The 24229-nt window shown below is 49.2% G+C and overlaps 1 protein-coding gene across 2 annotated transcripts in view; it reads left to right on the top strand.

Annotated features, from left to right (window-relative positions):
- TRPM2 (transient receptor potential cation channel subfamily M member 2) overlaps positions 1 to 24229 on the top strand; it is a 103332-nt gene that overhangs the window by 64335 nt on the left and 14768 nt on the right. For both annotated transcript variants that reach the window (XM_023739067.1, XM_023739069.1), the window contains 7 exons: positions 5134 to 5317; positions 9064 to 9245; positions 9809 to 9941; positions 20105 to 20192; positions 22081 to 22168; positions 22822 to 22979; positions 23851 to 23927. In XM_023739067.1, the coding sequence (XP_023594835.1) occupies positions 5134 to 5317; positions 9064 to 9245; positions 9809 to 9941; positions 20105 to 20192; positions 22081 to 22168; positions 22822 to 22979; positions 23851 to 23927 (910 nt within the window). The remainder of the gene's footprint in view (positions 1 to 5133; positions 5318 to 9063; positions 9246 to 9808; positions 9942 to 20104; positions 20193 to 22080; positions 22169 to 22821; positions 22980 to 23850; positions 23928 to 24229) is intronic.

The following is a 24229-nucleotide window of genomic DNA, read 5'->3' as shown; positions in this document are numbered from 1 at the left end:
CCTTGCTGAAATTCAATTCACCATAAATGTTAGGGTTTATTTTTGGATTCTTAATTCTATTAAGGTGATCTATATGTCTATACTTATGCCAGTACTACACTGTCTTGATTAGCTTTGTAGTATAAGTTTTGAAGTCAGGAAGTGTGAGTCCTCTAATTTTGTTCTTTTTTTTCGAGATCATTTTGGCTATTCTGGGTCCCTTGCAATTCCATGTGAATTTTAAGATCAGCTTGTCAATTTCTGCAAAAAAGCCAGCTGGGATTTTGATAGGGGCTGCACTGAATCTGTAGGTCAATTTGGGTAGTATTCCTTCTTTAACAATATTAAGTCTTCCAATTAATGAACATGGGATATCTTTTCATTTATATCTTCTTTAATTTCTTTCAATAATGTTTTGTAGTTTTTAGCATATAAGATTTGCACTTCTTTTGTTAAATGTATTCCTAGATGTTTTATTCTTTTTGATGCTATTGCAAATTAAATTGTTTTCTTACTTTCATTTTCAGATTGTTTATTGCTAACGCATAGAAATACAATTAAGTTTTTTTATATTGATCGTGTACTCTGAAGTCTTGCTGAACTCATTCCTTAGTTATAATAGTTTTTTAGTTGATTCCTTGGGATTTTCTATACACAAGACCATGTCATTTGCAAAAACAGTTTTACTTATTCTTTTCTGATCTGTATACTTTTTATTGCTTTTTCTTGTTTAATTGACTTGACTGTGACCTCCAATATAATATTGAATAGAAGTGGGGATAATGGTCATCTGTGTCTTATTTTCAATATTAGGGGAAAAGCTTTCATCTTTCACCATTTAATATGAAGTTTGTTGTAGGTGTTCTTGTACATGCCCCTTATCAGGTTGAGGAAGTTCCCTTCTATTCCTAGTTTGTTGAGTTGTTTTATCATGAAAGAGTGTTAGACTTTTTCAAATTCTTTTTCTGCATCTATTGAAATGATTATGTGGTTCTTGTCACCTTTTTCCCCTACTATAGTGTATTATATTAACTGATTTTAATATGTTTAATCAATTTTGCATTCCTGGGATAAATTCCACTAGGTCATGGTATATAATCTTTTAATATGTCACTGGGTTTGGTTTGCTAGGATTTTGTTAAGGATTTTTGCACCTATATCCCAAAAGGATATTGGTCTGTAGTTTTCTTGTGATGTCTTTGTCTAGTTTTGGTATCGGGGTAATAATGGCTTCAGAGAATGAGTTGGGAAACATTCCTCCTCTCCTGTATTTTGGAAGAGTTTGTGAAGTGTTGGTATTAATTCTTCTTTAACTATTTGGTAGAATTCAGCAGTGAATCTGTTTGGGCATGAGTTTTTCTTTCTGGGAAGTTTTAAAATTACTCATTCAACCTTTTCTTATGTCTATTCAGATGTTCTATTTCTTCTTAAGTCAGTTTTGGTAATTTGTGTCTTTCTAGGAATTTGACTGTTTCATTGAACTTATCTAACTTGTTGGCATATTGTCGTTCATAGTATCCCCTCATAATCTTTTTATTTCTGTAAGATCTGTAGTGATGTTTCCATTGTCATTATTATTGATTTTAGTAATCTGAGTCTTCTCTTTTTTTCTTTGTCAGTCTAGTTAAAAGTTTGTCAATTTTTTTGATGTTTTCGAAGAACTAACTTTTGTTTGATTTTCTCTATTGTATTTGTATTTTCTGGTTCATTTATTTCCACTCTAATCTTTATTTATTTCCTTCCTTATTCTTGCTTTGAGTTTAGTCTATTATGTCTAAAAAATGTGCATATCTTAATTAAAAAAATACTTTATTGGTAAAACTTGCTAACCATTATCTGAGCCTTCAGCGAGTCTGTCTTAGGCTGGGTTCTCTAGAGAAGCAAAACCAATAAAGAGTATATATATGTATGTACACACATGCACACACACACATATATATATAAAGAGAGATTTATATCAAGGAAATGGCTCACACGGTTTTTAGAGGCTGTAAGTCCCAAGTCCAAGTAGCAGGAAAGAAAATTCTCCTGATTCACCTAGACGCAGGGGCTGGCAAACCCAAGATCAGCAGGCTGGAGAGCAGTGCTGCCACAGGCTGTGAAGATTGATGATCGGCAGGCAAGATCACCAGCAAGCCGCTAGCCCAAGTCCCAAGAACAGAAGGGCAGATGAACGGGAGCCACCTGCAGGATCTGGAACAAACAAAAACTCTGGCGAGGGGAGCAGGAAGAAGTAGGCAGAGGAGGGTGGGGAGATGAAGGCTGAGGGGGTGGTGAGCTGTCACAGGCCCTGCCCCAACCAGTACCACTCAGCAGATTCCATCATGGGGGTGATCACGTATCAGATTTTAACAGGAAAGTGATCACAACATTATACAACTGCCAAAACACTGAGAATCATGGCCTAGCCAAGTTGACACACAATCTTAACCATCACAGTGCTGTAACATTTTTGCTGGTGGAGGGTCTTGCCTCAATGTTGATGGCTGCTGAGTAATCAAGGTGGTGGTTGCGGCAATTTCTTAAAATAAGAAAACAATGAAGTTGGCCACATAGATTGACTCTTCCTTTCATGAAATATTTCTCTGTAGTATGTGATGTTGTTTGATCCTCTCAAACCCTGCTGCTGCTTTATCAACTAAGTTTAGTTAATATTCCAAATCCTTTGCTGTCATTTCAACAATGTTCACAGCCTCTTCACCAGAAGTTGATTCTATTTCAAGAAACCACTTTCTTTGCTCATCCATAAGAAGCAACTCCTCATCCATGAAAGCTTTATCATGAGGTTGCAACAATTCAGTCACATCTTCAGGCTCCACTTCTAATTCTAGTTCTCTTGCTATTTCTGCCACATGTGCAGTTACTTCCTCCACTGAAGTCTTGAACCCCTCAAAGTCCTCCATGAGGATTGGAATCAACTTCTTCCAAACTCCTGTTAATGTTAATATTTTGACCTCCTCCCATGAATCACAAATATTCTTAATGGCATCTAGAATGGTGAATCCTTTCCAGAAGTTTTTCAATTTACTTTGCCCAGATCTATCAGAGGAATCACTCTCTATGGCAACTGTAGCCTTACAAAATGTATTTCTTAAATAATAAGACTTGAAAGTTGAAATTACTCCTTGATCCATTGGCTGCAGAGTGGATGTTGTGTTAACAGGCATGAAAACAACATTAATCTCCTTGTACATCTCCATGAGAACTCTTGGGTGCCCAAGTGCATTGTCAATGAGCAGTAATATTTTGAAACAAATCTTTTTTTTCTGAGCAGTAGATCTCAACAGTGGGCTTAAAATATTTAGTAAACCAGGTTGTAAACAGATGTGCTGTCATCCAGGCTTTGTTGTTCCATTTATAGAGCACAGGCAGAATAGATTTAGCATAATTCTTAAGGGCCCTAGATTTTCAGAATGGTAAATGAGCATTGGCTTCAACTTAAAGTCACCAGCTGCATTAACCCCTATTAGTCAGCCTATCTTTTGAAGTTTTGAAGCCAGGCATTAACTTCTCCTTTCTAGCTATGGAAGTCCTAGATGGCATCTTCTTCCAATATAAGGCTGTTATGTCTACATTGAAAATCTGTTGTTTAGTGTAGTTACCTTCGTCAATTATTGTACCTAGATCTTCTGGATTACTTGCTGCAGCTTCTCCATCAGCACTTGCTGCCTCACCTTGCACTTTTATGATATGGATACAGCTTCTTTCCTTAAACCTCATGAACCAACCTCTGCTGGCTTCAAACTTTTCTTCTGCAGCTTCCTCACCTCTCTCAGCCTTGATAGAATTGAAGAGAGTTGGGGCCTTGCTCTGGATTAGGCTTTGGCTTAAGGGAATGTTGTGGCTTGTTTGATCTTCTATCCAGACCACTAAAACTTTCTCCATATCAGCAATAAGGCTGTATCGCTTTCTTATCATTCATGTATTCACTGGAGTAGCATTTTTAATTTCCTTCGAGAACTTTTCCTTGGCATTCACAACTTAGCTGACTGGCACAAGAGGCCTAGCTTTTGGCCTTCCTCACTAAGCTTAATCATTTCTAGCTTTTGATTTAAAGTGAGAGATGTGAGACTCTTCCTTTCTCTTGAACACTTAGAGGCCATTGTAGGGTCATTAACTGGCCTAATTTCAATCTTGTCATGTCTCAGGGAATAGGGAGGCCTGAGGAGAAGAAGAGAGATGGGGAATGGCCAGTTGGTGGAGCAGTCAGAACACACATAACATTGATTAAGTTGTCCATCTTATATGGGTATGGATTGTGGTGCCCCAAAACAATTACAATAATAACATAAAAGATCACTGATCATAGATCACCATAACAGATATAATCATAATGAAAAAGTTTGAAATATTGTGAGAACTACAAAAATGTGACACAGAGACACCAAGTGAGCACATGCTGTTGGAAAAATGGCACTGATAGACTTGCTTGACACAGGGTTGCCACAAACCTTCCATTTGTAAAAAGCACCGTATCTGTGAAGAGCAATAAAGCAAAGGGCAATGAAATGAAGTATGCCTGTACTCAGTATGTTTCCTTAGAGAATATAAGCTGATTATATTTATTATTCTATATTATATATCCTTTACTTTTTACAAAAATGGGACTATATTTTTGTCATCACCAATTCCACTTATCAGTATATTGCTTTTGCAGCATTTTTCTTTTTTCACATCCCCCTTCTCTTTGCTGTTGTTGTTCTTTTTTTCCTTTAAAAATCTTTCTCTCTGAATTAAACTCCCCAGTGTTGGCACCTATATCTTACTGATGGTCACAGCCCCAGCCTCAGCCTTGTAGTGCCCCTGGCTGGGGTCCAGGAAAAGCCCTAGTAGAGGGATGGGTGGCTCTTGGGCAGAGGATGTGCCAACCCAGAGTACCATCTGGCTCCTGAGGCTTCCCTAGTAGCCACCTTCTTGCCTGCAGAGAATGCTTGGGAGTAGAGAGAGGCCTCTTTTTAGACTTTCTCTGAGCCCTAAACTGACAGCTGAGGTCACCGAGGTGCTCAGGTATCCAGGCCTGTGGACATCCTCAGTAGAGGACTGGATGGCCTTAGGGACCCCGTTCAGCTAGGACACTCCAAGAGTCCGGAGACATTGACAATGGGCCATGTGTGACTCTGTTGTTTTATTTATCCATCCCCCTTCTAACTCCAGGAGTGAACTTCGACCCTGAGCACTGCAGCCCCAACGGCACAGACCCCTACAAGCCCAAGTGCCCAGAGAGTGATACGACCCTGCATGAGCCTGCCTTCCCTGAGTGGCTGACGGTCATCCTGCTCTGTCTGTATCTGCTCTTCACCAACATCCTTCTGCTCAACCTCCTTATCGCCATGTTCAAGTGAGTCCTCCTGTCCCACACAGGGTGGGCTGGTGCAGGTGAGTGGGATGGGACAGGCTTTCCCAGGGGCTGTATTCCCACAGTCTCCCTGTGTGCTGCAGACAGTTGGCCCCTGAGCCCGGGAACCAACTGGGGGCACCTCCCTGACACCCAGGTCGGAACGTGCAGGGCCACTGAGCCAGTGAGCCTGGTCTGTTACCAGGGATTCTTACTGAAGGGACGTGTCCTGTTTAACTCTGTGTGCTGCCGTGGGGCAGCGTTGAAATCTTGTCCTTCCCTCTCCTTCCTGGGAACCCGTGGGGCTGCAGAAGGGGGTTTGTGTTTCACAATTGCCAGACGCCTGGCCTGTGGAGTAATGGGCACCTCACAGGGAGAGGGCGCAGCTCACCCTGGAGGGGCAGGACTCCCTAACGGGGGCACAGCCACCACACAGAGCAGCTTGGATTGGACTCGATGTCTGGGGAAATACATCTAACTTCTCTTAGCCTCTGCTCTGTTCTCCGTGAAATGGAGAAAATACTATTTCACAGGTTGTTGTGAAGACTAGGAACCTTGGTGGCACAGTGGTTAAGTGCTCAGCTGCGAGCCGAAAGTTCAGCAGTTCAAATCCGCCAGATGCTCTGCAGGAGAAAGATGTGATAGTCTGCTTCTGTAAAGATTTACATTCTTGGAAACCCTGTGGGGCGGTTCTACTCTGTCCTATAGGGTCGCTATGAGTTGGAATCGACTTGATGCCAGTGGGTTTGGTTGGGTTTTGTGAAAACTAAATAAGATCTCGCATGTGAAAGATTTGTAGTGCAGTCCCTGCATTTTGCAGATGCGGAGGATGAGGCTGAATGTGGCAAAGTGACCTGGCCACTTTAGTTCATTCTAGATGTTCAGGAGAGCCCTGCCAGTGTTTACTAAAAATGCTTCTCTTTCTCTGCAAGTAAGACCTACCTGCATTCCAGATGTAAAGAACTCAATGCTACAGCAGCATGGGGCTCAGCAGGGCTCCTGACCCCACCGTCAGGGTCCTGGCAACCATTTTCTGAGGGATTTAGAGGCATATACGATTAGGTGCATATTTACATAGCTATTGCTGTGTAACAAACTATCCCCAACCTGTGGGACATGAAGCAGCAACCACGCCTTATTTCGCGTAGGTGTGTGGGTCAGTGGGATGTTCTGCTGATCTGGCCTGGGCTCGGCTGATGTTGGCCGGGGTCAGCTGATGTTGGCTGGGCTCGGCTGATGTTGGCTAAGCTGATGTTGGGCTCAGCTGATGTTGGCTGGGCTTGGCTGATATTGGCTGGGCTTGGCTGATGTTGGTTGTTGGGCTCCCACTTGCATCTGCAGGCATGGTGGGTGGGCCAGGGGCTGTCTGGTCTAGGATGGCCCCAGCTAGGACAACTCACCTCTCCTCCACAAGGTCTCATCCTCCAGCAGGCTAGCCCAGGCTTGTTCTCCCTGTGACAGCAGTGCTCTAAGAGAGACCAGAAGCAGAGGCATACAACTGCTTTTTCAACTCTCTACTTGGATCAAGTAGGCTAGCATCCCGTCTGCCAAAATGCAGCATTTGGCCACGCGGAGTCAGTGTGAGAGAGCACTACCACAGGATACCAGTCACCGCTGAGTGTACTCCGACTCATGGGACCCCATGCATGTCAAAGTAGAACTATGCTTCACAGGGTTTTCAAGGACTGATTTTTTGGAAGTAGATCGCCAGGCCTTTCGTCCAAGGTGCCTCTGGGTAGACTCAAACCCCCAACTTTTTGGTTAGTAGCTGAGTGCTTATCCATTTGTATCACCCAAGGACTCTTCCCGAGAGATCCCGAGAGGTATGAATACTGGGACCGTTTTGCAATCAGTTGGCCACACCTGGTTTTCTCTGTCACTTGCTCTTTCTACTTGATAATTTATTTTGCCACGAGTGTTGCAAAGGCCGTGGAGTACAGCCTTTAAGAGGTTGGGTTTTGGGGCCAGATGGCCAGGGTTTGTCTCTGCTCTGCTCTTACCAGTTGTGTGCCCTTAGACAAGTTACTTAACCTCTCTGTGCTTCAGTTTCCTCGTTTTAATAATAGGGCTAACAATAGTGCCTATCCACAGGGATACTTTGATGATTCAATGAATGTAATCCATGAGAAGCCTTGTCTAGCTCATATTAGGGTTGCTGGGATCTGTCTCATTCTTCTTTATGGCTGCATGGAGTCCCTAGTAAGGATACAGCATTATTTACTCATGCACTCACTGCTCTACCTGGGGGACCTTGCTCAGGGTCACCCTTCTCCACCTTCCCGAATACACTTGTCACCCTCATGACCCTGGGGGTTCTGCCCATAGCCCTGCCCCCCTGCACCCTCTCCACCTGACCTTGGACCCCCTGGGACCTACTCGGGCTACCCCTGCAGTCCACCTCTGAGCCTGTTCTGAGGCACGGCTTCCCCAGGCTTGTTTCTCAGTAGTTCTGGCCCCTGTGCAGAGGGCTCCCTGTTTGGTTTGCCCACACGGTTAGAGATTTCTTCATCGATATGAGTTTGTGCTTTGTTGTCACTCACAGGGTTTTTACAGGTGTGACCCATCCACCTCCCGATCCATTTGCTCAGCTGTTTGTAAGTGGCATTGAGAGGCCAAATTTGACTTGTTCCTTAATAGGTATCTGGGGTCAGCAGGATAATCACCTCCAAAGATGTCCACATCCTAATCCCCGAAACCTGTGAATATGGTACCTTATGTGGCAACAGGAATTTTGCAGATGGGATTAAGTTAGGGATCTTGAGATGGGGGATTATCCGGGTGAGCCCAGTGTCATCACAAGGCAAAGAGAGAGGCAGAGGGGTCAGAGTCAGAGAGGGAGATTAACAACAGAAGCAAAGGCTGGAGATGCTGTTCCCACACTTTGGTTGAGCCCAGTGAGACCCATTGGAGACTCCCACCTTCCAGAGTGTTGTTTTAAGCCACAGAGTCCCTGGGTGGTGTAAACAATGAACAGTCTTGGCTGCTAACCAAAAGCGTGAAGGTTCAAGTCCACCCAGAGGGGCCTTGGAAGAAAGGCCTGGCAATTGAAATCAGCTATGGAAAACCCTAGGAAGTGCAGTTCTACTTTGACACACATAGGGTGACATGAGTCGCAGCCGACTGCACGGCAGCTGGTTTTCTGAACGTTGAGAGGCCCCGAACATGAGCTGGAAGAACTGTGGCAGAGAGACCAAAAGGAGGTCGATGGCAGGGACTCTCCCTGGATGGAAATGAGCAAGGGAAGCTGTGTTTCTGCCCTGCCAGGCCCACCTCCCCTCTGGAGGTCTTCCCTCCACCCTGGACTTGGCTCCGCCGAGGTTTATTAGCAAGAGGACGGACCATGTGGACAGATGTGTCTGCAAGAAGCCTGTCGAAGGCGCCTCCAGTTCTGTCTGTCCTCAAGCCAGATTCAGCTGATAAACTCATTTTAGACTTTAAATGCCGGGAGAATGTCTCTCTCCTGATAAACATGCATTTTGTTTTGGTCCCTAAAACGGTTGACAAAATCTAAAATCTATTTGCTCCTTTTTTCTCACCGTGGCTCCCAGGAAGCTCACAAATATTAAGCTTCCCTGCTGAACGGTCTTTTCTGCCTTGGTAATACTGTCCTGTGTAGTATTTTTTTTTTTCCTTAAATTATTGTGCAACATCACAGATACCAGGGCCGTGGAGCGGGTGTGGGTTATAAGGATGAGCACTCACGGTGCCCCTTGTTCTTGGGTAACTGGAGTCCCCTCTGCCCCCGCCAGCTATACTTTCCAGCAGGTGCAGGAGCACACAGACCAGATCTGGAAGTTCCAGCGCCATGACCTGATCGAGGAGTACCATGGCCGGCCCCCAGCCCCACCACCCCTCATCCTTCTCAACCACCTGCAGCTCCTGGTCAGACGGGTCATCCTCAAGATCCCGCCCAAGAGGCACAAGCAGCTCAGTGAGCCGGGTCTCCCGCCGCACCACTAGTGCTGCCCCTGGTCACCTTTGAGCACAGATGTGGTTGGGGTGGGCACTGTGCCGCTTATAGGATCTTGGATGCTCCAAAGCTATGCAGACCACGCGGGCCCTCTCTCCATGCCTGTCTCCCCCCACCCTTTAGCGGGCGCCAGTCTGTGCTCAGCGGCCCTCTGGAGTGGGTGGTGGGCAAGCTTCTCCTGCTGCTCAGAAACCAGCCCTATGACCGGTGCACCCCTTGCCACCCACTCAGGTCCCGTGGGGCAGAGCCTCACCTGTCCTCTTCTCCCCCTCTCCAGGGTCCCGTGGGTCAGCCCTCACCTGTCCCTCTCCCTCCTTTAGGTCCTTCAGGGTAGAGCCTCACCTGTCCCCCCACCCCCTCGCTCAGGTCCTTCAGGTCAGAGCCTCACCTGTCCCCCCACCCCCTCGCTCAGGTCCTTCAGGTCAGAACCTCACCTGTCCTCCCCCCCAGGGCCCTTCAGGTCAGAGCCTCACCTGTCCTCCTCACGTGGAGTTCATGTGTCCTCTGTCTGGTCTACCTGACAGAAAACAAGCTGGAGAAGAACGAGGAGGCCGCTCTCCTGTCCTGGGAGATCTACCTGAAAGAGAACTACCTGCAGAACCAGCAGTACCAGCTGAAGCGGAGGCCTGAGCAGAGGGTCCAAGACATTGGCAATAAGTACGCGTCCCACCTGGGGAGACCCAGTGGTAGCCTCTGGGCGGGAAACCTCAGATCAGAGCCTGGGCCCAGCACGCTATCTGTGGCTATCTGGGGTCCTAAGGAAAACTGGGCACTGACTGTGGGATGGACAGGAATGTGAAAAGCCACCTGTGTCCCCACCCAGGAGCTCACACCTGGCTAGGGGGTGGGGCTGACCCTCCTGACTTCCTGTTAGAGGCCAGGATGCGTGGAAGGCTGGACAGGGAGTCTCAGGTGGGCTGGAGGAGAGCAGGTCTGGGAGGCCGGGGAGGGTGCGCCCTTCCGGAGTTCAGGATTATTTTGAGGACAGTCCCTCTGCCTTGTGAGCTTCCTGGTGGCATGGTCTTGCTGTAGCTCTGCTGGGCCTTGGAGCTTGGGGTCAGTCAGCACCATCCTCCCCACTCTCTGTTCCTCCTTCCCTGCTTCTGTCCAGAGTGCCAGGTCAGGTTGGGGAAAAGACCTTTCTGCTTCCTTCTCTCCACGCCTAACCTGTTGACCCTAGTAGGACCAGCAGGGCTTTGATTTCCCATCAGAGCCCAGTAGAGTAAGCCTGGCTGTGCAATGCTTCTTACAGTGGCCAGGCCCTGCCCCTCACCCTGGGCCAGCTCATCGAATGCAGAGGAACAGGAAGGGGATGTCCAGCCATCTTGCTATGGACAGTGCCTGGCCCCGGGAGTGGACTGTTCTTTCCAGCCATGCTGGAGATGAGTGTCCCAGACCCATGGCAGGCAAGTTATTTCTCTCCTTGGAGATGTCCCCATGCGTACCTCTGCCTCTCCACACCTCCCTGGCTCATCTGTAAAACGGAGCCAGTGGCAGTGTCCATGGCATAGAGCTGTTTTGAGGATGGAGTGAGATATGCACAGTAAGCATTGAGTACAGTACTGGAGACATCATCAGCACTCCGCAGGGAGTTTGAGAGATTTGGGAGCTGATCAAGGAAAGAGATATAACCGTGAGATGGCAACGTATGTACTGAGGCTGGCACTTTGACAGGTGCTGCACAGCAGAGACCCTTCAAAGCAAGTGTGGGAGGGTTGGCAGGAGGGCAAGAGAACACCCAAGGAAGAAGGGAGAATCAGAGGGGGAACTTACATGTGTAGGTGATGTCCCACAGCCGCAAGGTGGAGTCTGTGGGTCAGAGATCTTTGAAGGGCAGTAGCAGCTTGGGGTCCTTATAACTACAGGGATTATCTTAACTAAGGTTAGCAGATGTTGGGTGCAGTTTCTTGGGGTTATGTGAGGCTCTAAATGGCTAAAATTCTGCACATTTGGGCTATTTTTAAAACAGTTGGATGTGTGAAAATTTGAGTTTGGTACTTGTGGGCTTTTTTGCTAACAGGTCTGTGATGGTTAAGATTGACTGTCAACGTGGCTGGGCCATGATTCTCAGTGTTTTGGCAGTCATGTAATGTGATCACTTCCCTGTTGAGATTTGATAAGAAATCATCCCCATGATGGGATCTGCTGTGAGTAGCCAATCAGTTAAAGGGGATTTTCCTTGGGCATGCAGCCTGTATCAAGTGTGGGTGGACCCTCAGGCGGTGCTCGGGGGCTCTTGCTCATTCTGGATCCTGCAGCTGGCTCCTGTTTGTCTAACCTCCGGTTCTCGGGACTTGAGCTAGCAGGTTACCTGTGGTCTTGGCTGCCGATCTTGGGTTTGCCGGCCTCTGCGGCTATGTGATTCAGGAGAAGCCTGTCTCCTGACTCATGGACTTGGGATGTTACAGCCTCTACAACCGTGTGAGCCATTTCCTTGATATAAATCTCTCTCTATATATATTTATATGCTTCACTGGTTTTGCTTCTCTAGAGAACCCAGCCTAAGACAGGGTCCCAGCTTGCTATGAAGAAATAAACAACCTGGGGCACATACACCAAGGCTATCTTTACCTTATTTATATAGCACACTCTGTAAGCATTAGTTGCTGTAGGGTGTCATTTTTATTGTTGCTGCTGTGTATCGATGATGACAATGATGATGATGGTGGCGTCAATGGTGAAGAGCTAGCTGATGGCCAAAGCCCCTTCTAGCTCTGATGCTGTGTGATCTAGCAGAGGTGCACACTTTACTTTAGTCTGGGGATGTTGACATCCAGTTGAGCCCTTGTTGCTCCCTCTGCTTTTGACAGTCTTCTCCCAGGTGGATGTGAGACCTGCCAGCTCTCTTCGTTCGGATGTCACCTCATTGGTGGGGCCTTCCCTGCCTTCCAGCCACTCTGTCCCCATACTCTTCCTTTTTAAAATTCTTAGCACTTCCATGATCTAGCGTTGGTTGGTTAGTTGACTGGTTGGTTGGTTGAAGATCCACCTACCCGCTCTAGGTGTGAGCTCTGTGAGAACAAGGGCAGAGTCCAACATGCTCCTCACAGTGTCCTCAGGACCTAGAGCAGGGTCTGGTACCCAGTAGCACTCAGTCAATGCTATGGGCCTCTGAAGCTGTTTGTGGCCCCAGGCCTGGCAGAACTGCAGGTCTCCAAAGCATGCTCAGCCCTGACTTTCTCCTCTGATTATCACATGAGAGAAGAAATGCCTGGGGTCTGTGCAGCACCCTGACCCCTTCTCCTACCTGCTCTGGTGGAAGAATGGCCTCAATTGATGGCATTGTTTAGCATCATTTAACTTTGAACAGTGGATGTGCCCAGGTCCAGATGCTAGGGAGGGGTGCTCTGGAGTGTCTCAGAAAGGTGGTTTCAAGTTTGCATACAGGGGGGTTTGTATGTCAGGACGTTCGTCAACAGAGCCCCAGACCTGGCAGGTCACAGCAAAATGGATGACCACTATAGCAAGAGCTAGAACCCTCATGACTACAGTTTGTTAAGGGCTTCCTGTGTGCCAAACATGTTACCTGCATCTTCTAACTTAACCATTCTACACCCTTGAAAGGTAGGGATTGTAAATCCCATATTTACCAATGAAGAAATGGGGACCTAGAAGAGTTAAAAGGTTTGGTAGCCCAGTGGCCCCTGCAGGCAGTGCCATCTGGATTTGAACACAGGCCCTGGTGACTTTGAGGTCTTCTGCCTTAAGGATACTAGCCTGTGCCCAAAAGAATCAGCCCCAAATGTCAACTCAGCTCACTTATTGTCCCACTGAGGCCACAGGCAGGTCAGGAGCCTAAGGCAGGCAGGAGCTACATGGTTGGTCTGAACCCACATTCTCAGCCTGGGCACCCAGGGAAGCTGCGGGGATCCTCTCCTTATTTCTGGAGGTTGAAAAAGCAATTTTCTCAAGATGAGCTTACGGAGTGTGTCTTAGCTGGAATGATAAGCGGTGTGCTCGCATATCCCTCTCATTGGTTAGAAGCTCCGGTATGTGCATATATAGGTCTTTAGCAAAAATTCGTTTGTTTTGATAGATAGACTATTTCAAAAGATAGGGTGATGGAGAAATGGTGAAAGAACACCATGGCCATTACAGAGGCCCACTGGCCTGGTCAACATCTCTCCCTGGACCTGTTGAGAAATCCATGGCCTGGGGTGGGGGCGCCATGGGGTGCCACCATCGCTCTTCTTGTGGCTGTGCTGACCCCAGCTCCTCATCCTAGGGAAGGCTCTGCCTTTCTCCACGATCCCAATGGACTTGCAGAGCAGGGCTGGGGTTTGTTGGGTGGGGGGGTTTAGACTGCTGTCAAGCACCATCTGCAAATCTAGAGGGTTCCCACATCATATTGACTGAACTCACAGGGATCTAAATGTGCTCCATTACCTTCTTTCCAACAACCACCACAGCATCTTTGCAAAGCCGGCTGAGAAAATGAGGGGGAGCAGGTTAAGTGGCTTTGTGACATTAAAGCAATACATAGTCTGACCTAAGGGAAAGTTCCAGGCTCTTACTTAAATTGTTGTCTTCCCTTTTCCCTGATAACTGTTTAAAGGGAGTCACATCCCCAGTTCAGCATTTTTTGGTTACTAAAATGGTTGTTGGTTTTGTTACAAAAGAATATACTTGGAGATGAGACTGTAAGGAAGGGAAGTACAAGAAACCCTGGGCAAAAGCAGATAAGGGAGTTTTGAAAAAAGGTATGGCCACTGAATTATTTTAATTATAAACACAATGGGCCAAAATTGGGTGAAATTCTTATGTTTAGCAAAATAAGACGAAAAAAGCAAACAAACATTCCCAAGATGACAACAGCAACATGCTCCCCCAAACAAACAAACAGCCCAATTGCACTCAGAAGGAGCTTTATCATTGTGACTTAGTTTCCAAAGCTGGTGGTGTAATAGCCTGAGGGCAAGTCCAGGTGAGCCAGGCTCAGGCAGCTGTGCATTTTACGCACCTGTATCTAATGGGCTTTCAGATTTGGCGTATGCAGATACTCGTAAATACACCCACTCCTCATTTATCCACGTGGTTAGGTTCCAAAGACCAGGTTGTTATGTGAAAATTGGTGTTATGTGAAAATGGAGGATGACCACAATGGATCACAAAATGGAGGATGACTACATCATTACACAACTGCCTGATTACATCATTACATAACTGGCAAATCACTGAGAATCTTGGCCCAGCCAAGTTGACACATAATCTTAACCATTACAGCCAGTGTTACTCTTGCCTCCCACTGCCAGACGTACGTTGTTAATGCACAAAATAGTTGGATAGTATATTTTTTACTATTATCCTAAATGGGAAATGTTGGATAACGAGATAGTTGATAATGAGGAGTAGGTATACAGGTGATTCTTGTTATTTGTGGATTCTGTATCTGCAAATTCACCTATTTGCTAAAATTTATGTGTGACCCCAAAATCAATACTTGTGGCAGCTTTTGCTATCATTTGTGGACATGTGTAGAGCAGCAGCAAATTTGAGTCAGTCGACATGCACGTTCCTAACTGTGGTGGAACAAGGCAAAGGTCTGCCTTCTTGTTCAGCTCTCATACTGCAAACCAGTGTCCTTTTTGTTCTCTGCTTAGTGCCATATTTTTAGAATTTTTGTACTTTTTGTTGGTGTCCAGACATAGACCAGTGACTTGAAATTTGCCTCCAAAATTTGAGGGTGCCGAGAGACCAAAGAAAGAGGTGGACAACTCCAGTGTGGCAGCAAAGGAGTTTTATTAGGGAGACTTACATATGAGACCAAGTCCTGAGTGGTTGCAGGAGCAAAACAGATCTCCACACCCAACAGTGGGAAGGCAGAGGTTTTATAATGGTGATGGACAATAGTGGCTCCATGCCAGGGGCTTACATAAGAATGCAAACTGTAGTGAACTAGCAGACCACATGGGCACACCCATGTTTGGCCTTACAAAGCCTGTTTCCCCTTCAGTCCACCCCACGAGACTGACTCTTAAAATCTGGCATGCTTCCCTCTTGTGTCGTAGTATGAGAGACCCCATTTCCTCCCTGCTGGCAATAGATATAGAAGTAGGGTTGGCCAGGTGCCGTATGGTGCCCACCCGTAAGAGACAGAGAAAGTTCCTGTGTGCCCAGGACAGGGGGAAGGTTTCTCTGATAAGGACAAGGAACGGGGAGAGAGAAGGAGACCCAATCCCAAGTCTCCTTGTCAGAGAATGCTCTGGGCCCAAGGCCTTTACTTAGGCAGCCTGGACGGGAGGTGCAGAGGCAGACCACTCCCCCAACAGTCCACCCCTGACTCCCATCAGGGTGCCAGGAAAAGAAGCAAAGCAGTACCAAGTCCTAGTATGCCCATCATCCATTTTGGATGTTGAGCTGTATGTCCATGGTTTGGTGCATAACTCTGGTGGATGTTACGTCTGTGCATCCTTTGAGGCAGCATTTAATGAGGGTTACTAATAGGACTGTCCTCAGGAGTTTGAACCAGCCTGCTTGGAAGAGAGATCTTAATCAGCCACCCCAGTTGTGGCTTAGCCCAAGTCAACTGAATAGACCAAAGGGCTGCATTTGTCCAGGTTTATGTATGTATAACGTCCTGGTTCATTTATATAAAAACAGCATATTTCTCCGAACACAGCACATATGAACAGTACACATTCCAGTACAAGTAATACAAAAGCTCCCTTTCTCAGCATGATTGAACAAGGTATCGCCATTGCCAGACCAGGCTAGTTTAGACTTGGTGTAGTCAGTCAAAGTACATTGGACCACCTGGACATATTCTGCAAGTTCTCTGTGTCCAGAGTAACATCAAACTCAGTCTGAAAATTACCATTCTCAGAGTCAAACCATCCAGTCCCGTGCCATTTACACTTTTAACGCACAGAGAGAAATGTCCTTCCAAAGTTGGAGCACCCCCCACAGCAACTTTCATGCTTTAAAAATGTTTTCCATGAGTAGTGGAGTCAACTGTACTCATTTATCACACGATCTCCTCAGCACACCAGGTTACACAATCAGTTGGTCTATGAGGTGGCCTCCTTGCTCACAGATGGCTGGAACCATGTGGGGAGATGATTCGTCATCTTGGTTCAGACGTTGACAAGGCCAACCATTGGTGTTTGATAGCTCTAGCAGAAGCCTGTATCATTTGGGCCCATGGATGAGACGCCTGTCTATCATTGTGAGATAGTCTGAGAAGAAAAAGAGACAACGTTAACAATTCCCTCCTCCCCTCCCCTATCTCTCGTGGGACTTGAGGCAAGGATTGCTCAGGTATAGCCACTCAGGCTGTCTGTGCTAGTCTTGAGACAGTGGCCTCTCTGGGAACCCAGATCTTTTGTCAAGAACAGTTGTATACAAAAGAAACATATTTTATAGAATAGGCGGTTTGCTCGAACACATCGTGCAAATAAGAAATGCCCTTGCAGGGAACTGCTGTACTGAGACCCCAGACTGCTTGCCTTAGAGGTATAGATGTATAGTTCAGGCTGGGGTTGTCTTGTCCCCTCCCGTCAGCCATTTAAGCCTGTCCATTGAGGTGCTCAATTGTCCCTATGGCTTAGGGGTGATATAGAGCATGAGGAGTTCATTCAAGATTCAGTGGAAGCCTCTGTATAGGATAAGAGGTCCTGATAGGATTTACCTGCTGAGAATGCCCTGGCCTGCTGGCTCGGCAATCTATCCCTGGGCAGGTTTTAGCCTTGGCCAGTGTCTCGTAGGCAGGTCAGCTTTTCTGATGACAGTGGCAATCCATGCATGTAGGCCCAGTCTAGGACGGTGTGTGAATCTCCATGGGCCGCCCTTTCTTAAATCCAGGAGGTGGTCAGTTGCACATGTCTTTGCTCTGGAGCAGAGGATGCTTCAGTGGCTGCAGTTGATTAGCAAGAGCGATCTGCTCATTGGTTGTCTCCTCTCTCGGCGTAGGGGCCTTTCTGGTGACCATCTACACAAGTAACAAAAGCTTATCAGGAGCAGAACTGATTTTTATCCAGATGTCTCATCCCCTGGTGGCATAGTGGTTAAGAGCTATGGCTGCTAAACAGGAGGTTGGCAATTCGAGTCCACCGGGCACAACTTGGAAACTCTGTGGGGGCAGTTCTACTCTGTCCTATAGGGTTGCTATGAGTCGGAATCTACTCGACGGCAGCGGGTTTGGTTTTGGGTTCATCCCCATAGGGGCTTGCTTTATATGTCAGTCTGAGAGTTGTCAGTGGCCAGATTGAATGGCTAGGCAGTCAGCTATAGCCCACTTCACAGTTCCCATGTGCCCCACTAAAATGGCCCTAACTGCAGCAATTCCCATCAGGACTTGTAGGCAAAAGTTTACAAAGGTGTACATTAATACACCAACATCGTTAATACAGATAATAGGGTTTGTAGGGGCCTGAAGGGACTTATCCATAGTCAGACTCGGACAAGGGTCTCAATGATGGTGACCTCAGACCCAAAAGTTTTCCTCTTCTTGGTGCCAGGTGTTACAGAGATCACAGTCACCTGTGCACTGGTATCTAAAAACCCAAGACAGACAATTCTTTTCATTTCCTCATTGATCTTTAATAGTAACATAAGGCCTTTGGTCCCTCCTGGTGACACAGGGACCTAGGCTTAATCCTCAGTCTTGATTATTTCTGAAAGTCATAAGATCTGGGCAAAGTTGGCAGAGCCCTCGAGTCATTTGTGGAGCTATGCTTCCACCATACCAAGTGCAAGCCTGGGTTCAGCCCCGTTGCCTGGTAACATGGAGGCGGGCCCTCCTATTTTAGTTTGTCCCTGACTACTGCAGCTGTGACCATGTTGCTGCTCGTTTATCTTGGCGAGGGCAGTTATCAGAGGATTCCAGAGGGGGCCTCTAAGGTCTCTTCAAGGCCACTGAACACAAGTATCTTGAAGGGCTTTTTACTCCTTTATTTTTCTTCTTGCTGTTCTAACTTTTGCTTTGCACTGCGTGTTACAGAGTGTTCTCAGTGCCAGGGAGCTGCTTAGCCCCTCCAGATATCTCCAGTCCCATTATTGGAGGGCTTTGACCAATGGCTAGGGGATTGTTCCCCTAGTCCCTGAATCTCCCACCTTTAAAAATCTGCAGATGAGCATTTCTAGTTGGTCATCCTGTTCGCAGATATGGCTGCTCAACATGCAGTCGTGGCCACACAGGACTGCTGCGCATCTTTTTCCCACTGTAACTTGTCCTGCAAAGCTCTTACATGTGTCTGCAGCTAGCTGGGCTTCGGTGACCAGCTGAACAGCGCACAGCAGCAGTTACCCCATGGCCGCTACTGCTCTCCTAGCTTCTCTTCCACACTTATGAAGGCACGTGTCTGCCTACAACCAGGCTATGATTGGTGTTTTGGGAGCATCCCCATACTCTGGCCAACCCAGGATTTCCCTTGCAGAGACGCACAGGGGCCAGATCTGTCCACAGGGAGGTCACTGGCCAACCAGGGATTTCCCTGAAGATGCCTCAGTACCACTTGCCATTTCCTTGGTCTTCTGGCTGGCTTGCCAATTGTTCAGGCATGGACCAGTAACTTGAAATTTGCCTCCAAAAGTGGAGGGTGCTGAGAAACTGAAGCAAGAGGTGGGCAACTCCAGTGTGGCAGTGAAGGAGTTTTATTAGGGAGACTTACATATGAGGCCAAGTCCTGGAGGTTGCAGAACCAAAGCAGATCTCCGTACCCTGCAGTGGAAGAGCAGATGTTTTATAGTGGTGGTGGACGGTAGTGGCTCCATGCTAGGGCCTTACATAAGAATGCAAACTAGTGAACTAGCGGACCACATGGGGGCGCCCATATTCGGCCTCACAAAGTCTGTTTCCTCTTCAGTTGGTGATTTCACTGTTTAAAACGGCCCCCAAATGTAGTGCTGAAATGCTGTCTGGTGTTCTTAAATGCAAGAAGGCTGTGATGTGCCTTATAGAGAAAATATGTGGGTCAGATAAGCCTCTTTCAGGCACAAGTTATGGTGCTGTCGGCCATGAGTTCAATGTTAATAAATCAGCAGTGTATGTTAGATAAGGTGTTTTTAAACAGAAACGTACATAAAACAATATTATGTATTGATTGGTTGATGAAAGTGTGACCAGAGACTCTCAGGGACCTTACTGTGTATCTTCCCTGGAGAAGTGGTTCAGTATTTGGTAATTCAGTTTGTGGTGACTTCATAGAACATGTTGCCATTAAGTCGGCTCTGACTCATATATAACAGAGCAAAACTTTGCCTGGTCCTGCGCCATTTTCGTGATCATTGGTGTGTTCAGTTCATTGTTGGATCCACTGTGTACTTTGAATGCCTTCCAACCTAGGGGCTCATCTTCTAGTACTGTATTGGACAATGTTTTATTGTGATAATAAGGTTTTCGTCAGCTAATTTTCAAAAGTAGATCACCAGGCCTTTCTTCCTACTCTGTCTTAGTGTGGAATCTCCACTGAAACTTGTCCACCATGGGTGACCCTGCTGGTATTTGAAATACCAGTGGCATAGCTTCCAGCATCACAGCAACACATAAGCCACTCCTTTATGACAAATTGACAGATGGGTGGTGGCTGTAGAACATAACTACTGTGAATAATGAGAAGCAGCTGCAATTATTCATGAAAAGGCCTGTAGGAGCCTGGGTAATTCATTTGCTAAGAGAGCTTCTCATTTGGGGCATTAGGCCGTGTTCATTCTATGGCTGAAACATATGAATAATTTTTCAATTATGAAGACTGGCATTAGAGGTGGCACAGAGCCTGGGTTTCTGGATCTGACCAGGCCATCTGCAGACTTGCTCTGTGTTTTGTCAATGTCTACGGGCCCCCAGGCCTGCCCGTGATGGACTCAGCTGTGTCCTCTTCCAGGGTTGACACCATGGTGGAGCTGCTGGATGTGGACCGAATGAAGAGGTCAGGCTCCTTGGAGCAGAGACTGGCCTCCCTGGAGGAGCAGGTGGGTTTGAGGTGGGGCCTCTGCTTATGGGGCATGGGGTGGTGTAGTGGTATCAAAGGCACTCTGGGAACATAACAGAGAGAAGAGACTCCATCTTTGTGCTCCAGAAAAGTTCTACCCAAAGTCTCCTTAGCTGAGCTCCAGCACACTGGAAATAGGTGCTCCTAGCTGGGTCTGGAATAGTCCCTGGGTGGTGCAAATGGTTAATGTGCTCAGCTGCTAACTGAAAGTTTTGTAGTTCAAGTCCACCCAGAGGCACCTTGGAAGAAACGCCTGGCAATCTGCTTCCAAAAAAATCAGCCATTGAAAATCCTATGGAGCACAGTTCTGCTGTGACATACATGGGGGCACCATGAGTTGGAGTCGACTCAGAAGAACTAGCTTAACTGGGTCTGAGGGGACAGACTACTCACCCCATCTCTGACTCCCATCTTCCAGTGAGGTTTGGGGGTCTGAGTTGGTGCTGCTGCGGGACTCCGAGCTTACGCCTTGACCTACCCAGGCAGGGAGAACTAAACAACTTAAACAGTGGCCTCCCTGCCACTTTCTCAGGGAGGGTGGGAGGGAGCACCACAGGGATGAAGAGAGGTTGCTTTTGAGCTTCTGGGTGGATGGACTGGGCAGAGAAGCGATACCAGTAAGGACAGTGTGGACTTACTGGACACCCCCCCATGATTGGTATGTGGGGTACAGTGGAGGGGCTTGGGTGTGAAGGGAGCTTGTTATTATAAGAGGAGAGGCTGAAGACAGTCGCCAATGGGGTCAAGAAAGAAGGGTGCGGTTGTGGTGGGTAGTAGCAATGCTGCCCTGGAGTCAGGGTCCCCGGACCTGTGGGGCTGGAGTGTGCTCCGTGAGTCAGGGGAGACGGGATGTGGGCAGACCAGGAGATCTGGAGGTGGAGGGGCTGTGAGCGAGAGGGGACGAGGAAGGGCTGGGCCAGGCGTGGGCTCAGACAGGGGCAGTGGGCAGGGACGGTGGAGCCCGGGTGAAGGGCCTTGATTGCTGAGGATTGGCCCCTGGCTGGGGCTCGAGGTGGGCATTGGCTGGGGTCCCACAGCAGCTCAGTGTAGCTGACTGATGTCAGTGGACCCCCGAGCAGGACAGACCACTGCTCGTTTTTTTGTCTTTTCCCTGTGTTACCATGGCGGGGGAGGGGGGGGCGGTGGCGCATGTGCCAACCCTCATCCATTGTCCCGCTTGGCACTGGTTCTTTACATCTGGGGCATCCCCCGCCTCGCCCCCTCCATCAGTGCCCATCAATGGCTTGCCTGACAATAGGCCCACAACCCAGCTCCCAACCCCTTGGGCTGAGACAGGCAGCTTCTTGCAAGGTGGGGTTCAGAATCGTTGCTTCACTGGCTGGCCAGAGCCCAGGCACCCCTGCTTTCCCGTGGACCAGAGCTTCCTCCCTTCCTCCTTCCTTCCCTTCCATCCATATTTCCTGTGTACCAAATCCACGTTGTGTCCAGAGCTGGCCTCCGAATGATCCTGCATTGTCCTGCCCTCAGCGGCTGCAGGCTGGGGGTGCAGACATAAATCCCCATTGTCACAGTGCCGGCAGCAGGGCTGATGCAGTGCTGGGAGGTCGGGGGCCCTCCAGGGAAGCTGCCGGGCTGGGAGCATGGTCCAAGTGGTCAACTCACCCCTGGTGTGCCCAGTCTCAGTGGTGATTTGTGTCTCATGAGCGGGCGGGGCCCTCAGATGGTTGTGGCTGTCAGCAACCAGCCCTCTGTCGGAGACAGGACGGCTTTCAATGGGGGCGCCGGGGTCCCCGGGGAGTGAGGGGCTGCCAGCCTCGCCAGGGGTGGGCAGAAGGGTGAGGGGTGGGTATGCTGTTGGGGTGGGGCCATGGCTGGCATTCATCAAATCTTTGGGACGTGCCTTCCAGATGGCCCAGATAGCCAGAGCACTGCACTGGATCGTGAGGGCTCTGAGGGATGGCGGCTTGGGCTCAGAGGCGGACGCCCCGGCTCCAGGTGAGTGGGTGCCTGGGCCACAGTGGGCCTCCTCCGCCGTGCGTTTTGCTGTCTGGAGTGTGTCGAGGGGACAGGTGATGTCTGGCTGCCCCTGCTCCCGGTAGCTGTTGCCTGAGCCCAGCAGCGCCACCCTAGACCTGCCCCTTGCGCACCTGGGCCCCACCTTCCAGATGCCAACGCGGAGGCTCAGGCCGGCCCGCTGCCAGTCCCCCTCCTGCACCACACTGTGGAGGACCGGCATCCCGGGAGAGAGCCGAGACCAGCACTGCCACTGAGCGGCAGGGAGCAAAGTCCCTTTTCCTGCATGCACAGCTGGGGTGGGAGGTGGACATGAGTGACCCCCGGCTGTCACGGGCCCCACAGGAGCCAGTTCAGCCTCATGACCCAGCTGTGAGCTCCACTAATGCCAGGGACCTTTGCTTGTAGCTGCTACGCAGGAGGCTGGCAGAACGTTGGCCCTGACCCCGGTGGCTGGGGCACTGCAGGCAAAGTGAGGTCCTCCCAGGGCCACAGTGGGGAGGCCTGCATTGGACACTGCTCGGCCGTCAGGGCCCAGGGAGGTGGAGGAGCCTGGATTTATGTGAGGTGACCACAGAAGGCGCCCCTGCCCTTTGGTCGGGGCCTTGTATCAGGCTCTGTGGCATTGTTCCCAGCACCCCAGAAGGCCCCCGAGGAGCAGGACCTAACGCCGGGCAGCAGGCAGAAGGTGGAGGACGGGGATGACCTGTACCACGTGAACGCCCGCCACCTCCTCTACCCCAGCTGCCCAGTCACACGTTTCCCCGTGCCGGACGAGAAGGTACCCTGGGAGGTGAGTGCTGTCCTGGGGTGGGGCCAAGGGCTATTCTGCCCGCAGTGGCCACAGGTGGGTTTAATGACTATGGTCTGGTCACGGCTTTGTCCGCTGTGTCTTGCTGCTGACCTGGCATTGGTTCTTATGCCTCCCAGTGGGAAGGAATGATGGCAGTCCTTGTGTGATGGATGAGGAAACCGAGGCACAGAGGTCCAGTGACTTGGGGCCACACAGTAGAGGTGGCGGAGCTGGGACTTGAGGCCGGGGGCCTGTCTCTAGAGCTGGCACTCTGGCCCACCACACCACACGCAGTCTGTCCACACCTCCTCTCCCCCTCTGCAGCCCAGAGCTGCCCCAAGGCCTGAGCTTTGCCCAGCCATCCAGGCCCCACCTAGCCTAGATCCCACCATCCACAGTGAGCACTCCCTGACCCGCTGTGTGCCAGGCGAGCACGAGGGAGAGATGGACACTGGCCCCCATGCAGCTGTCTCTCTGGCCTTTCTGGAACACTCGGGGCTGTTGTCTCTAGACCTGGTGGTGTCCCTGTTCTAGTGCCTCGACTGCCTTCTTCCCAGCGCCCCACCAGGTGTACTCACCCTCACCTGTACAGCCCAGCTCACACCTGCAGTCCTGGCTGCCAGCCGCCTCTGGGCATTCCCAGGGGCTGTGTGTAGCTCGTACTTCTGAAGAGGTTCTTCCCCAGTCCTGCTCTCGCTTACAGCTGTTTGTGTGCGCTTGTGGGGTTGGTCTTGGGGTCCAGGCTGAGAAGCTGGTCTTGGCTGTGAGCACTATGAGGAGAGCATCTACCCTCTGACCCATCCTGGGGGCCCAGCCTGAGCTTTGAATGGGGGTAAAAAGTTGAGGGGAAAACCACCCTGTTTTGTGGCAGACGGAGTTTGTGATCTACGACCCCCCCTTCTACACGGCCGAGAGGAAGGACAAGGCAATCGTGGACCCTGTGGGGAGGTGAGAGTGGGCTGCCTCTTTGGCCTGCCCCCCCAGCCCTGCCTCCAGATGGGGTGGGATGGGAAGGAGCAGGGCGGGGTCCTCCATGGACTACCCGCTGTTGGAGTCTCACTCTGGGGCGAGCGAGGTGATCCCACCCTTCCTAAAGAGGGTCTGCTGTACCAGGGGCTGGGGTGCTTGTCCTTCCTAGGGGCTCTGGGTCCTGGGGTGAGGAGAGGCCGTGCAGGTCCCGGGGTGAGGAGAGGCCGAGTGGGTCCCGGGGTGAGGAGAGGCCGAGTGGGTCCCGGGGTGAGGAGAGGCCG

This window comes from Trichechus manatus, unplaced genomic scaffold, assembly GCF_000243295.1.
Source record: "Trichechus manatus latirostris isolate Lorelei unplaced genomic scaffold, TriManLat1.0 scaffold00128, whole genome shotgun sequence".
NCBI lineage: Eukaryota > Metazoa > Chordata > Mammalia > Sirenia > Trichechidae > Trichechus > Trichechus manatus.
The sequence above is the reverse complement of the archived record's forward strand: the minus strand, read 5'-3'. Positions and strand labels throughout refer to the sequence as shown.